This window comes from Hyla sarda, chromosome 2 (genome assembly GCF_029499605.1).
Source record: "Hyla sarda isolate aHylSar1 chromosome 2, aHylSar1.hap1, whole genome shotgun sequence".
NCBI lineage: Eukaryota > Metazoa > Chordata > Amphibia > Anura > Hylidae > Hyla > Hyla sarda.
The window spans coordinates 303,257,959-303,273,178 of NC_079190.1; the positions used below are offsets into that span (position 1 = coordinate 303,257,959).

The 15,220-nt window shown below is 46.9% G+C and overlaps 1 protein-coding gene across 2 annotated transcripts in view; it reads left to right on the forward strand.

Moving 5' to 3' along the window:
* CACNA1S (calcium voltage-gated channel subunit alpha1 S) overlaps positions 1-15,220 on the forward strand; it is a 727,186-nt gene that overhangs the window by 250,532 nt on the left and 461,434 nt on the right. For both annotated transcript variants that reach the window (XM_056557608.1, XM_056557607.1), the window contains one exon: positions 14,042-14,162. In XM_056557608.1, coding sequence (XP_056413583.1) covers positions 14,042-14,162 — 121 coding nt within the window. The remainder of the gene's footprint in view (positions 1-14,041; positions 14,163-15,220) is intronic.

Here is a 15,220-nt window from a genome sequence, read left to right on the forward strand (position 1 = left end):
ATTTCTTCCGATTCAGAAAACACCCCATATGGGGGTGAAAAGTGCTCTGCTGGTGCACTACAGGTCTCAGAAGAGAAGGCGTCACATTTGGCTTTTTGAAAGCAAATTTTGCTCTGGGGGCATGCCGCATTTAGGAAGCCCCTATGGTGCCAGGACCGCAAAAAAAAACCCACATGGCATACCATTTTGGAAACTAGAGCCCTCGGGGAATGTAACAAGGGGTTAAGTGAACCTTAATACCCCACAGGCGTTTCACAACTATTGCATATGTAAAAAAAAAAAAATAATTTTTTACCTAAAATGCTTCTTTTCCCAAAAATTTTACATTTTTAAAAAGGGCAAAAGCAGAAAATACCCCCCAAAATTTGTAACACAATTTCTCCCGAGTACGGCGATACCCCATATGTGACCCTAAACTGTTGCCTTGAAATACGACAGGGCTCCAAAGTGAGAGCGCCATGCGCATTTGAGGCCTAAATTAGGGACTTGCATAGGGGTGGACATAGGGGAATTCTACGCCAGTGATTCCCAAACAGGGTACCTCCAGCTGTTGTAAAACTCCCAGCATGCTTGGACAGTCAACGGTTGTCCTGCAATACTGGGAGTAGTTGTTTTGCAACAGCTGGAGGCTCCGTTTTGGAAACCGTGGAGTACCAGACGCTTTCATTTTTATTGGGGAGGGGAGGGGGGCTGTGTAGGGGTATGTGTATATGTAGTGTTTTTTACTTTTTATTTTATTTTTTGTGTTAGTGTAGTGTAGTGTTTTTAGGGTACAGTCGCACGGGCGGGGGTTCACAGTAGTTTCTCGCTGGAAGTTTGAGCTGTTGCAGAAAATTTGCCGCAGCTCAAACTTGCAGCCCGATACTTACTGTAAGCCTCCGCCCATGTGAGTGTACCCTGTACATTCACATTGGGGGGGACCTCCAGCTGTTGCAAAACTACAACTCCCAGCATGCTCTGACAGACTGTACATGCTGAGAGTTTTAGTTTTGCCACAGCTGTAGGCACACTGGTTATGTATCACTGAGTTTGTGACCTTACTCAGTGTTTCAAAACCAGTGTGCCTCCAGCTGTTGCAAAACTACAACTCCCAGCATGTACGGTGCATGGTGTAAGGTGACTGCTGGGAGTTGTAGTTTGCAACAGCTGGAGGCACACCGGTCGTGAAACACTGAGTTAGGTAAAAAAAACTCTGAGTTTCACAACCAGTGTGCCTTCAGCTGTTGCAAAACTACAACTCTCAGCAGTCACCAACAGCCAACGGGCATGCTGGGAGTTGTAGTTATGCAACCAGCAGATGCACCACTACAACTCCCAGCATGCACTTTAGCTCTTTGTGCAAGCTGGGAGTTGTAGTTATACAACAGCTGAAGGTACACTTTTCCATAGAAAAAATGTGCCTCCAGCTGTTGCAAAACCATAAGTCCCAGCATGCCCATAAGGGAATGCTGGGAGTTGTGGTGGTCTGCCTCCTGCTGTTGCATAACTACAGCTCCCAGCATGTCCTTTTTGCATGCTGGGAGCTGTTGCTAAGCAACAGCAGGAGGCTGTAACTCACCTCCTGCTGCTGCTCCGTCGCAGGACAGTCCCTCGCCGCCGCCGTCGCTCCTGGGGCCCCGATCCCAACATGGACGCCGGGGATCGGGGTCCCCAGCATCGGGGGTCGTCTTCCCGCACCCGCTCACGTCCCCTGGAAGAGGGGTGGAGCGGGTGCGGGAGTGACACCCGCAGCAGGCGCCCTGATTGGTCGGCCGGTAATCCGACCGACGAATCAGGGCGATCGTGAGGTGGCACCAGTGCCACCTCACCCCTGCAGGCTCCGGCTGTTCGGGGCCGTCAGAGACGGCCCCGAACAGCCAGTAATTCCGGGTCACCGGGTCACTGGAGACCCGATTGTCCTGGAATCGCCGCAGATCGCTGGACTGAATTGTCATAATGGCATAATGACCCCCCTGGGCGATATTCCGGGATGCCTGCTGAACGATTTCAGCAGGCATCCGGCTCCGGTCCCCAACCGGCTAGCGGTGGGGACCGGAATTCCCACTGGCGTATGGATACGGCCTGCGTCCTTAAGGACTCGGAATGCAGGGCGTATCCATACGCCCTGCGTCCTTAAGGGGTTAAGGACCCGGGGTTTTTCCGTTTCTGCATTTTTGTTTTTTCCTCCTTACCTTTAAAAAATCATAACTTTTTCAATTTTGCAACTAAAAATCCATATCATGGCTTATTATTTGCGCCACCAATTCTACTTTGTAATGACATCAGTCATTTTACCCAAAAGTCTACAGCGAAACGGAATAAAAAATCAATGTGAGACAAAATTGAAAGAAAACGCCATTTTGTAACTTTTGGGGGCTTCCGTTTCTACACAGTACATTTTTCGGTAAAAATGACACCCTCTCTTTATTCTGTAGGTCCATACGATTAAAATGATACCCTACTTATGTAGGTTTGATTTTGTCGTACTTCTGGAAAAAATCATAACTACATGCAGGAAAATTCATACGTTTAAAATTGTCATCTTCTGACCCCTTCTGACTTTGGAATTTTTTTGCGCGTACGCCATTGACCGTGCGGTTCAATTAACGATATATTTTTATAATTTGGACATTTCCGCATGTGGCAATAGCACATATGTTTATTTTTATTTACACAGTTTTTTTAAATAGGAAAAGGGGGGTGATTCAAACTTTTATTAGGGGAGGGGTTAAATGATCTTTATTCACTTGTTTTTTTTTCTCACTTTTTTTTTTTGCAATGTTATAGCTCCCATAGGGACCTATAACACTGCACACACTGATCTTTTACATTAATCAGTGGTTTCTCATAAGCAACCACTGATTGATGATTCTGCCGCTTGACTGCTCATGCCTGGATCTCAGGCACTGAGCAGTCATTCGGCGATCTGACAGCATGGAGGCAGGTAAGGACCCTCCAGGTGTCTTGTAAGCTGTTCGGGATGCTGCAATTTCGCCGTGGCGATCCCGAACAGCTCCCTGAGCTAACCGGCATGGTTTTACTTTCTCTTTAAATGCGGCGTTCAACTTTGAACGCCGCGTGTAAAGGGTTTATAGCGCGTGGCTTCGTGATCAGTGCTGAGCGCTATTAGCCACGGGTCCCCGCCGTTGTTAGAGGCTATGACACGGGACCACGCCATGACCCCACGTTATAGAACGGGAGCGGACTCATGACGTACCAGTATGTCATGGGTCCTTAAGGGGTTAAACAAAAATAAAAATGGCTAACTGATATGACAAAATAATAATACAGAAATAAATAAATAAAATAATTCCATCTTGGAAATTCCATCAGTTTCTCCCTTAACCAACTACTGCACCTTACACACATAAAACAAACCAATACCCAAAATGCACGCTAAATCATAACATTTAAATAAAATAAAAAATAAATAAATAAAAAAAGATTTTGGCTTACTGCCATAACCAAAAACAAAAGAATTTTGGCGAACTGCCAAACCAAACATAATTTCAACTTGGAAGAATTTTTATTTTTTTTCCCCCCTTATCTACCACACATTACATACAACAAACCACAACTCACAATGCATGCTATACCATAACAAGAGTTTTTTTCCCCCCTCTTCTTGCTAGGACTCTAACATAAACCTTAGTAACACACACATACATGGATACATTACCATAAAAAAATAATCCTTTTTTTTCTGGAAACACTATAATATCAGATAAAAACTGGTCCAGCTGCCTTTACCCTACAGTGAGGTATAACACTATACAAAAATGCTTATACATAAAATTATTAATACCTAAGAAATACATATAAACAAACAAAAAAAATACACTATGAACTGTCCCATCACCAATCCCCCCTGGAAATGGGTTGGAGTTCGTAGATCACAGCTTAACTGAAACAGTCAATGTCTATAAACTGATCCAAGCCAGACCCCCCCAAAAAAAAAAAAAACACCACCACCTCCCCCCAAAACCCCCACCCAACCTAAAATACACCCCTCACCCAATTAATTAAAGACTAAATAAACAATGAACAAACTCACTACAACCACGGAAGCAATATAAAAAAAAACTGAGTAATACAGTACTATACCACAAACCCCCAGCAGGCCCAAGTTTGGTTGCCTGCAAGCCCTTTACATTCAAATTACAGAAAATAAAACAAAAAGCTAGAGTGACATGCATAGCCCACTACCAGGAAGAAAGATGGCAGTCCTGATAAAACAAAGTTTCAAAAACCTTTCCTTATCAACCTTACCTCTAACCTTATCGCTATCCCTTCATAAAACTGACCCTATACTCACCCTAACATCTATATACTGTCCCTAACCAAAATTAAGATACTTTTTACCTTAAGGGCCAAGTACCTAGGGCACATAAAAAGAAAAACCTCTCCACAGGAGAGAAGCTCTACTGGTACCAAGACTGCAATGCTCCACAGACCTGATCTTCCGGAGGTCACCGGTGATGTTCCTACAGACCTTCTCCTCGGAGAGGACTTTCTGTTGGGTCGACACTAAACACTGTGCATTCCACGTGTAGTACCTAACCACTAAGCTGACTAAAAATAAAGTGCCCCGATCACGGCCACCCAGGTTCCTGAATGCACCATAACCCCACTCCGGATAGGTAAGGCCGGCAAGTTGACTCCAGCCGATGGAAGCACCCACCCTGTTGTAAACCCCAATATTAATGGGAAAATGAAGCAGGAAGTGGTCCATGCTTTCCGGCATGTCCCCGCACTCTTCTCGGGGACATCACCGGTCATCAGAGTTCCTGTATTTCAGGTTGTCCCTTACATATAGCTTCCCCTGAAAGCAGAGCCAGGCCAAATCCCAAAACTTCTGGGGGATCTGTTTCATGCTCAAAAGATAACACCCCACCCTGAGATCCTGACCTGGGCAGTCCCTTAGTGCCAGAGGGTTCTGGAAGTTAGTCACCAGAACCCGTTTGTCAAGGAAATGCCTTGACTGGGTCCTGATCTCCCACACTACCAGACCCACCAACGTATCGCCTTCAGAGTAGGGGTAGCGTAAGCTGGAAGATATCCATGGGGTGTAGGGAGGTCCTTCACTCGCCCTCCAGTCTCCCATTCCTGGAAGAAAGGCCAAAACCATTACCTGCAGGAGATTACCCACGGAGGAGCCCTCTCTTTCCAGAGGTTTGCGATGTTAGCTTTCAAGAAGGTGTTTGTTAAGAACGCCACAGGGTTTACCATAGATTAACCCCCTATTCTCCTCGTGCGGTATGTAACCTCCCTCTTGACTAAGTTCAACTTGTTCCCCCTTAACAGTTGGAAAAACAGGCTGTAGATCCTAGTGTAGTAAGCTTCTGGCAAGATACATACACTGCCCAGGTAGATAAACAAGGGGAGCAGGTACCATTTGATCAACAGGTGTACCCTTTCTCTGAGGGCCATAGACCAACTCTTCCACTGGTCCACCCTCTGAGCGGCATCCTGGAGCTTACCATCCCAGTTTTTGGTGGGATAATCATCCTGGCCAAATGTGATCCCTAACACCTTTGCTAATTCTTGGGGCCCAGGAAGGGTGTCCGGGAGATCAAACGTGGGATCTCCCCCTCCCAGCCAGAGACTTTCACACTTATCCCTGTTGATCTTAGACCCGGATGCCTCCGAGTAGCGGTCCACCTCTGACATCACCACATCTACCTCCTCCCTCGAGGAGACGAAAATAGTGACATCATCAGCGTACGCCACCACCCTCTGGACGGCCTCCGACTCCGCCAGAGCTCAAAGGACAACCCTGACAGACTCCGGACCCCACATGAAAAGAGTGGCCAGACCACCCGTTCACCAGAGGTAAACTCTCTGCCCCTGCATACAAGATCTTAAGCCAATTAACAAAAGTACTCGGTAAGCCATATCTTAGGAGGATGGACCAGAGGTACTCGTGGTTCACCCGATCAAATGCTTTGGCCTGATCAAGGGACAGCAAGTACCCCTTCCAGAGACCCGCACTACTCCCCTCCACTGCCTCCAGGACACTGAGACCAACACTTAAGGTGCTTCGGCCCGGAACAGTGCAGTGCTGAGCCCCCGAAAGGAGCCAGGCGCAAACTTCACCAACTGATTAAACAGTATCTTAGAAGCTTCCTATCTGTATTGAGAAGAGCTATGGGTCTCCCATTCTCAATATGGCTCGGATATTTACCCTTTGAGAGAAGAATCAGGGCTGACCTCCTCATTGACTTCGGCAGAGTGCCCGAGGAGAGACATTCATTGAATACCTCAGTCAAGAGGGGAGCTAAAGACTCCTTAAAGGTCTTGTACTACTCGGAAGTTAAGCCATCCGGAACTGGCGACTTCTTAGGGGCAAGCCCCTCGATCGCCAGTTTCACTTCCTCCTCCATGATTTCTTCTGCCAAAACATCAAGAGAGGGGTCTACTCCTGGCTCAGGAATGGTTTCAGCCAGGAAAACCGAAATCTTGCCTCAATCCAGATCCTTCCTTCCCAAGAGGTGTGAGAAGAATCTGACGACCTCCAAGATCCCGGATCTTGACCGATTCAGAGATCCGTACTATCAATCAGTCCCGAGATGATCTTACTACTCACTGACATCTTACAGTTTCTGTAAGGGTCGGGCGAGCGGTACTTCCCGAAATCCCTCTCAAAAACCTAATCAGCAATACTGACACCTCATCAGCAAGGACTTCACTCTGGAGATATCCTCTTGGCTACCTCCAGTCGAGACGAGAAGCTTGAGTTTCCTCCTTAGACCCTGATACAGACGATACCTATTCAGGGACCTGAGGCTCAAGAGCTGGCGGAAGAAATAAAATCATACAGTGATCGGAGAACTCCACCTCAACCACAGACACTGTGGAAGAGACTGCTTCCTCCTTCAAATAAAACCTGTCTATCCTAGACCTGCAGCTACCTTGACGAAAGTCCCTGTGGCCTGAGGGGCTCCGGATGTGGGCATCCTCTAGGCGAGCTTCCCTAACTATACTATTGAGGGCCACACTGTCGTAAGCCAGCCAATCATTAGAACCTCTCCTATTTTGGGATCTCGTGACATTATTGAAATACCCTCCAAAAATCACTTGCCGACTTGTAAAAAGAAAGGGCTTGATGTTAATAAAGAGATCTTTATGGCCCCACTTTGTTTGTGGGGCATAGATGTTAATGAGCCGGAGCTCTTGTCCCTTCATGAAGACATCTAAGATCAGGCACCTCACCATTTCTAAGTCAATGTATTCCCGTCTGCATTCAACTGGAGTGGAAAAAAGGACCGCCACCCCACTATACGGCTCAGCCGCAAGAAACCAGTGGGAGGGCCCGCTCCTCCACTCTCTTCTGGCTTTAACCAGAGAGGCTAGATCTGACAACCTGGTCTCCTGTAAAAAGAAGATGTCGGCTTCAACACGGCTAAGAAAATCAAAGGCTGCAAATCTAGCCGTATCTGACTTAATACTGGCACAGTTAATAGATGCCAATGTCAGTGTGGTGAGTGCCGCCATCCTGGGTAATTTAGTTAGATGGCCTTACCCCCTTATTTTTTCTTGCCCCTCTTCTTCACTGCCTCATCCCCTGAAGAAGAATGAGCATTCTTACTTTCATTGGACCTCTTTTTTGATTCAGACTGATCCATCTGGCTCCCATCTCCATCTGGCCCTGAGTTAGCCCTGCCCTCCATGGAAGATACCTCAACAGGACAGGACCCAGTTCCCCCCGGAGGCTCCCCTCTCTCAGGCACCCCATCCCCGCCACCCCCCTTCAATGAGGGGGAGGAGATGTTATCAAGGACAAGGTACCTGTTTGATAGGCCAATCAGAGGGGGGGCAGGTAAGCTTCCTTTCAGGACCATGGGGCTGAGGTCTCCCCTTTACTACTCTTTTGCCCTTGTCTTTTTTCAGCCTCTCACTCCCCTCCTCATCCACACTTTCATAGTGGGAGGAATCAGAAAGATCAGCCTCTTTGCCTTCCACTCTGTGAAGCCTCATAATCTCCTCATCCAGCATATCATCCCCTAGGGTCTCAGCAATATTTGGGCTAGCGACAGGAGCAGGGCCAGGAGCTACCCCCGACACCTGGGAACTCTCCAGCTCCCTACTCCTACTGCGGTTTTCCTCTCACCTTAGTTTGGCGGGCCCCTATTTGCTCTTCATTAACCCTGTTGCTCCTTCACCCCCGCCCGTACCCTCCCCAGCCGGAGCAACCCTAAAAGCTCTCCCCAGCTGGAGCAGCCACCACACAGGAAAAGGCGCTGGGACAACGGCTGAATGGGTGTCCAAGGACATCACACAGGTGACACCGGATCTGCCTACAGGATGTGGCCAGATGACCCGCCCCACCACACAAAGCGCAAACCTGCACAGTGCAGGCTACGCTGAAGACTTGGATTCTGTCACATCCGAGGAAGGCTGCCGATGGAATGTGGGCAACAGTGCTCCCTGAACGCCTACGTTTGACGGAAAACGTCCAGGCCCCAGACCAGATCCCATGCTCATCTAGATTTTTCTTGGCCATGTCCGTCACATCCCCATACCGTCCCAGCCAGGTCATGATGTCATAGCAAGAGAGTTACTCGTTATGGGTCAAAACGGTCACTCTCTTGGTCTGATTCTTCCAGGATATCACTTTTACAGCGAAATCCCGTCAGCCGGGCTCGTCCTTCACCATCTCGTAATTCGACCAGAAAAGTTCAAGACCCTCCGGCCAAACAAAGCTGATGTCGAACTCGGATGAACCATAGTGGGGAATCAGGGCAAAGAACTCCATCTGAAGGAGGAGCTCATCCACTCTCTCCTGAGGTGGGCACGCATCTTTGCCCCTCCAGATCAGACAGGTCACATTCCTATGGTTACTATCCTGCCTGGGTGTCGGGAGGGACCACACCACCTCCCCATTCTGTTCTCGAAAGGCACCCAGACCATGTCTCTCTATCCAGAAAGACAGGTCAACCGAACCCCTGCCTTCTACCTCAATTGACCTATTACCCTTACGCAGTGCCTCCAGGAGGCAATGCTGCAAGTGACCTCCCTGATTCCCCGGTAACAACTCTGGCACAGCTTCTAGCCGTCACCACCGGGGGAGGGAGCTGAGCCAGCTTCTACTTCCTCAGTACTCCTAGCTAATCCAGCACCCCTATTTTGCATGCCTCCAGCACCCCTCTCTTGCACGCCGCTGACATACCGCTCTTGCATACTACTAACACCCCTCTCTTACATACTACTAACACCCCTCTATTGCACACCGCTAACACTCCTCTCTTGCACACCGCGAACACTCCTCTTGTACAACTCTAGTGCCCCACTCTTGCACTTTGCTAACCTTCTCATGCATCATACCATCACCGACATTTTTATTTGCAGAGGATACTTCACTCTCTTTTCCACTCTTTCCTTTCACACCATTCTCCTGGCTGGACTTTACTGGGCTTGCCGGGTTGTTTACATGCGCCACAAGGGTTTGCACTGCTGACCCTTCCCCTGATGAAATCACTCTCGGTTCCGGCGACATCACTTCCGGTTCCGGTGATGTCGCTTCCGGTAACGCTGATGACGATCCCAGTGGGAACTGCTTCACACTGGGTGGGAGCTGTCCCTCCGGATGCACCCCCCACCCCTCCTATAGCAGCCGACATGCAGGGATTCCCCTCCCTCACAGGGGAAAGCCCCACAACATCAGTGCAATCTTCGGGAGCCTCCTCACCAGACCGTCTGGGATTTTCTGCCAATCCAGACGCATGGACACCCGCCCTCCCCTCACAGGGGAATGTTCTGCTACGCCTAGATTGCTCGGGGGAACCGCCCCCGCCCACCTGGGGCGATCCTGCAGCACTGGAGTCGCCCACCTTAAGCCTGTCCTGCCCCTCCCTACCAGCAGGACAGGCGGGTTTCCACCATGTACCCCCCATGCTGGCCCCGCTTTACAGCAAAAGCGGGGTCTGGCAGACTGGGGGGCCCAGCAGCCTCAACCACCTTTTCAGATGGCCAAGACTGCTGGAGAGAAAAAAAAAAGCCTAGTTGTCTCTCCTTTTTCCCCTTTTACTTCTCCTCTTCCTCTTGCCCTTCACCTCAGTTTCTGGACCCAAGTCATTTCCAAATGAGAAGTTCTCAAAGTGGGTAGGTGATTCTTGGAGCACAATCGCCTTAAGCAATCCACTAACACTTAACCCATTGCTGCGTCTGTTGTTGTAGCTGTCGTCCGAACTTTCAGGTAGGGCTACCTGAGCCGGATTTGTATAAGTACTTTGTGAAGTGTCCTCCTCCATTTCACTCTCTCCTGCACCACCATCTTCCTTCTCTTTACCACCTTCCTCAGCACTGTCTTCTCTTGCTCCCTGACCATCCTCCTCTATACCGTCCTCCTCTGCACTGCTTTCGCTTTGACTTACCTCCTCCTCCTCTCCTTCTGGGCTCTGCATGTGTCTAAACCGATCTTCATTAGAGAGTTTTTCCCTGAAAATGCCAGCCCCTTCTACGATCTCCATCCTCACCCTTTCTACTTCCTCAACCTCTTTTTTCAGGGTGCGCACTTTAGCTGAATACACTGGCCTCAGATTCCTAGAAGCGTGATCGGCCTGGTAACGGGCACATTTTAAGTCCTCCCTTAGGCCACGAAGAGTTTTGCCGAGATGCTCATACTCAGCCATTTTAGCTTGAAGTCGGGACCTGAAAGTGGCCAGACTCCCTAGGACCCCTTACCCCCATTGCTGGGGCTCAGAGGTACCAAGGGAAGTCCCTAATGGTAAAGACTTTCCGTGCTTTTCCTCACCTCCATGCAGGTCTTTTCCTGCAGCCTTGTTTTTAGCCTCGCTTGCAGTCATGCTTGAAGCCTTGTGGCTTCCAGTGTGGAAGGGGGAGTGGGCTCTGCATTGCTGGGAACCCTCACCACCTCCTGGGAGTTAGCCGTTGCAAAGTCTCTTTCTCCCCCCCCCCCCCCGTTGGCCTAGTACGGGAGGTGGAGGCCTGGGGCTCCATGCAGGGAGACCCTTCCACAAAGGCTGCTACAAACCTGGGGAAGGGCTGATGGAAATCCTGCTGTTCTCTGGTTCTCCCGAAGCACACAATCACACAACCACACTTCAGCTGGAGGCACCCTGGTTGGAAAGCACTGATGTAGTTATATGAGGGCACACCAGTCTCTATAGTATAATGTAAAATAACAGCTCATGGGGAGGGATGAACATGTATATTTTGTTATTTACAGACTTAGGCGGCTTTCACACTATAGAATTCTCCATTTTAGAGATCTGTTATAATGACCCATTAACAAAACCACTAAAATCGGCCGTTAAAAAATCCCATTATAGTCTATGGGATTTTTACATTAACCGTTTTAACCCATAATAGCCCGTTATTAATAACAGACATTATTTTGTGATGGGAGAGGTAACGGGAGAATAGTGCATGCACCAATGATAATCTGGCCCTGCTTGCTTGTATACTTAGAAGTCATCTTTGGAGTGGGTTGTCTTCTAGCAGTGCTCTGCAGCCCTTAACCCCTTAAGGACTTAGGACGTACCTGTACGTCCTAAGCCCGCTCCCGGTATTAAAAACATCACACCGGGTCGGTCCCGGCTGCTAATCATAGCCGGGACCCTGGGCTAACAGAGCGCTGCATCGATTGTTGTGCCGCGCGCTGTTAACCCTTCAGACGCAGCGATCAAAGTTGACCGCCACATCTGAAAAGGAAAGTAAACGCTTCCTGGCAGCTCAGTCGGGCTGATCGGAACATCGCGATAAAATCGAGATGTTCCGATCAGCTGGGACGCAGGCGGAAGTCTCCTTACCTGTGTCCGCGGCATCCGATCGGGGTTTGATTGCTCCAAGCCTGAACTACAGGCTTGAGCAATCGAGCCCCCTATCTCGCTGATCCCTGCAGAGCTATGGCTCTGCAGGGATCAGCATAGGAGATCACATGGGAGCTATAGCATCCACATGGGAGCTATAGCACTGCAAAAAAAAAAAGTGGAAAAAAAAAGTTAACAAAGGTCATTTAACCCCTTCCCTAATAAAAGTTCAAATCACCCCCCTTTTCCATAAAAAAAAACCTCTGTAAATAAAAATAAACATATGTGGTATCGCCGCGTCCGTAAATGTCCGAACTATAAAAATATATAATTAATTAAACCGCACGGTCAATGGCGTACACGCAAAAAAATTCCAAAGTCCTAAATGACGTATTTTTGGACAAATCAGTCAGATCAATACAAAAATTGTACCGCTAAAAACGTCATCACGGCGCAAAAAATGAGCCCTCATACCGACCCATACGCAGAAATATAAAAAAGTTATAGGGGTCAGAAGATGACAATTTTAAGCGTATAAATTTCCGTGCATGTAGTTATGATTTTTTCCAGAAGTACGACAAAATCAAACCGATATAAGTAGGGTATCATTTTAATCGTATGGACCTACAGAATAAAGATCAGGTGTCATTTTTACTGAAAAATGCAGTGCGTAGAAACAGAAGCCCCCAAAAGTTACAAAATTGCGTTTTTTCTTCAATTTCGTCGTACAATGATTTTTTTTTCCATTTCGCTGTAGATTTTTGGGTAAAATGACTGATTTCACTGCAAAGTAGAATTGGTGGCGCAAAAAATAAGCCATCATGAATTTTAAGTGCAAAATTTAAAGGGTTATGATTTTTAAAATGGTGAGGAGGAAAAAATGAAAGTGCAAAAACTTAAAACCCCTGTCTTTAAGGGGTTAAATCTTTTGTTAGTGCTGTTTATTGATACAATGTGTTCTATTGTTTCAGAGAGTCAAGAGCTGAAGTAACTATGTTGTTGTAGATAATGTTTTAGCTGTGTCTACATTGTGGAGAGAGGATATGGTGGAAGGAGAGAGTGAGGAAGTATGTGAATGTTAAGAGGTTTAATGTTGCTCCAAGGGTGTGCTAGGTTCTGGACAGGGGAGACAGTTAAAGAAAAGAGAATGTAAAGAGGGTACTGTCATATATACGTGGAGAGATGTGAGGTTAGATACAGAGGCAGGTAAAAATAATGTTAAGTTTGTGACCCTCTTAATGTTTGACTGAGGAGGACCATTGTGATATACCAGCTAAGGTTATCAATAGGAGTTTAGAGGCAGCTGACAGGGATGTATTGATGGGCATAGTCACCCATGATGATAGTGGGATGTCCACTGAGAGGAAATTTAGGAACCAGGTAGTGAATTAGTCAATAAGGATGGTTACAGGCCTAGTGGTCAGTAAATTACAGCCACTTGTAGGTTGGAGAGGGAGTAGATGTGGACAGAGTGTACTTCAAAAGAGGGGAGAGCATAGGAGAAAAGCGATAGAGTTGAGGTGAAGGAGCAGTTCTCCGATAACAGCAGGCCATTGTTACCACCACGTTTGTTAAATCTCCCCTCAAGTCACTAATCTGTTTGTGGTTCTGGTAGTAATGTGGGTGATGCTGATTCCAACTCTGTTTACAGTTTTTGGATTGGTAGCACCTTTCCCGAGTTACAGTCTAAAACAACAAAAAAAAGGAAATTAGCTTTTTGGTGCTCTTTGAGCACTGTCATACCTGCCCACATTGCTTCTACAAGCGACTGTTTCACAAGCATGCCCCACTTCCCTGTTATGTGCACTGGTGGTACTAGTGCTACAGCCTGTCAATGGCTTGCTATAGCAATAGAGTGCCTGTCTAATGAGTGACAGTATAGATGGAAAAGTATAAACGCAAAATAGCAAATTGGCTACGTCCTTAAGTGGTTAAAGGGCCAACTCTATATCTATCTATATTATCTTCAACACTACACATGTGCAAAGGGTCTAAACTGTTATCATTTTGAAATTGGCACCAATTTATATACATGAACACTCTACGTATGTTAATTGCTTCCAGGAGGAAATGTTGTATGCTATATGGCACTCATTTGAAACCACGCTGAATATCTTAGAAATCAAAACTCACACAAGAGTAATACATTTTATTAAGAGATAGATGACAAAGATTTCTTAGATAATTCTGCTTGTGAAAAGCCCACCTGTTCCCATAAATGTCTAAAGGATCCTATTTAATGTTATTCTATGAACAAATATAATTATTCAGGTTACTTTTTGTTCTTACAGATCTTAACTGGAGAGGACTGGAATTCTGTGATGTATAATGGAATTATGGCATACGGTGGTCCATCCTTCCCAGGAATGTTTGTCTGTATTTACTTTATTATCCTATTTGTTTGTGGAAATTGTATCCTTTTAAAAAGCTAAAGTATTGGTATTGAATCTGAACCCAAGTATTATATAATAATTCAATTTATGGATTTGAAATATATATATTGTAAACTTTTATGAATCTGGTGTCTAAGAATACACTAAGATTACACTGTGGTTTGACCATCTACTTGATTAATAAGGTATAGTGTAGATACATTTTTAAATTATGTATCTGGATACTAAGTCTTCATGCATTGTATGTTCACAACCTGGGGAACGTGTACCACCAGGAGTACCGTCAGTTCGCAGGGGGAAGACCTACCAATCCATAATAGTGGCAGCTGTAATGCCTATTCATGTGAGGTTCAACAGAATATGGCCATGTTAAATGTTAATACCTCAGGCCATGCTGGTATTGAATAGACATTAATGCGGGAAAGGTTGAGGGCTGCACCAACATCCCCCCCCCCCTGCAGCCTGCAGCAGGCAGAAACAAGTAATTGTAGAGTCAGCTAAAGGTGCAGAAGCTGTGATGCAAGTGCTCCCCCCCGCCACTCTTAGTAATGTCAATGACAGGTGGATTGACAGTTTGTTGGGGGGGGGGGGGGGGTCTTAGTGACCGGGGATGTCAGTGACGGGGGACAGTATGTTGGGGGAATGTCATTAACAGGGACAGTGTGTTAGGGTTTTTAGTGACAGGGGGAACAGTGTGTTTAGGGGGATCTTGGTGACAGAGGCAGTGTGGTGGGGAGATGTCAGTGATGGGACAGTGACCCGCATTGTGCCACAAATTCTGTCTGCGCCAGATTTTGCGCCAGAATTTTCACCAGAATTGAAAAAACCCAGATTAGCTCTCCATTTTGCGTAGGAAACCCGAAAAGGGGGCGTGGTCTTGGAAAAGGGTCGTGGTCCCTATATTTTCACCAAAAAAACAACATATTTACTAAGGTTTCCACATAAAATGTGATGGATTTGAGCTGAGGAAAACCAGACGGATCAGAGCATGTGTAAAAAAGCAAAGTATAGGGAAAGTGGAAAATGCAGGGAAACCATAGTAAATACTGTGGAAAATAAAAATGTAGGGAATTAACC